General features: G+C 54.4%; 1 protein-coding gene across 1 annotated transcript in view; it reads right to left on the reverse strand.

Annotated features, from left to right (window-relative positions):
• Positions 1-1,087: 1,087 nt before the first annotated feature.
• The window catches only part of EMH_0021640 (uncharacterized protein), a gene marked incomplete at both ends in the record, with an annotated part of 4,158 nt that continues 4,007 nt past the window's right edge, over positions 1,088-1,238 (reverse strand). The window contains one exon of the mRNA XM_013501811.1: positions 1,088-1,236. Within this exon, the coding sequence (XP_013357265.1) occupies positions 1,088-1,236 (149 nt within the window). The remainder of the gene's footprint in view (positions 1,237-1,238) is intronic.

The raw sequence follows: 1,238 nt of genomic DNA on the forward strand, positions 1-1,238 counted from the left end.
ACCTCCTTCAGGGGAGGAGACGATCCCAACGATCCCTGAAACGGGATCGCTCCAGCCCACACACAAGGCCTCCCGATGTGTGTTCTTGTATTGAAAGAGACAATTGAATACACACTCTGTCTCTGACGTCCGCTAAATCCTGAACCCTAAATTCCTGCTTCTAAACGCTGAATGGTCTAGGGCTTAGGGTTTAGAGTTCAGCCGCGCTTCACGTTTTGTCTCTTCCACTAACGAAAACATAAATACACCCATCCCAAACCAACAAAAGCAGCAGCGGCAGCGCCAGCTGCTGCTGTTGCAGCAGTAGCCTCAGCAACCGCAGCATTCCCAGCAGCTGCTACTTCAGCAGCAGCTGTAGCTCTAGCATCGGCAGCAGCAACATTCCCAGCAGTAGGCCCAGCAGCAGCAGCAGCAGCACTATCAGCAGCAGGAGGAGCAGCAGCAGTAGCAAGATCCTGACCTCAACAAGTACATTCCAGAGTGCAGCACAATCCCATCTGGCTTCCTGTACAATCGCTGCTACCATTTGCTGCAGCAAATTCCCCTGCAGCAGTTGCGGTAGACCCCAAGCGAAGTACTGCATGCATCGACCCGCGAGGCTGCAGGCTAACCACTGCAACACGAACTTCAACTGAGGATCGCCACCAAAGAAACCACAACCCCAATTGCCTGCATACGCCGGTGACAACAGCAGCAGCAGCAGGACCAGCCAGAGCGACGGCAGCAGCAGTGGCAGCAGCAAAAGCAGCAGCAAGAGCAGTAGCAGCAGCAGCAAATACAGCAGCAGCAGCCGCAGTAGCAAGAATAGAGATGTCGAATGAAATGGAGCAGCAGCGGGCGAAGAAGCTCCAGCAACAGCAGCCACAACTTGGCAGCATTTGCTGCTGCAGTTGTTCTGTGTATTTACCTGTGGTGAAGGGACGTAAGTGCCCGCATTGTATTGCTGCTGCAGCAGCTCCTGCTGTTGCAACTCCTGCTGCAGTAGCTTCTGTTGCATCCGCTCCTGCTCCAGTGTGGCTGTTGTATGTGAGGTGGTACTCTATGGGCAGGTGGAGCGCAGCGGAGACTTTTTGTATTTCTCTTAGCATTAGGGGGACGGAGAACTGCTGCCCTCGCGGCAGCACTTCTTTTGCTGCTGCTTGGGTGTTGCTAGAAGCACCAGGCAGATCCTCTGCTGCACCCACTGCTGCTGCTGCTTCTGCTTGTACAGATCGGGAAGCCCCAAAACGGGCAGCATC

This window comes from Eimeria mitis, genomic scaffold (assembly GCF_000499745.2).
Source record: "Eimeria mitis Houghton genomic scaffold, Emh_scaff766, whole genome shotgun sequence".
Classification (NCBI taxonomy): domain Eukaryota; phylum Apicomplexa; class Conoidasida; order Eucoccidiorida; family Eimeriidae; genus Eimeria; species Eimeria mitis.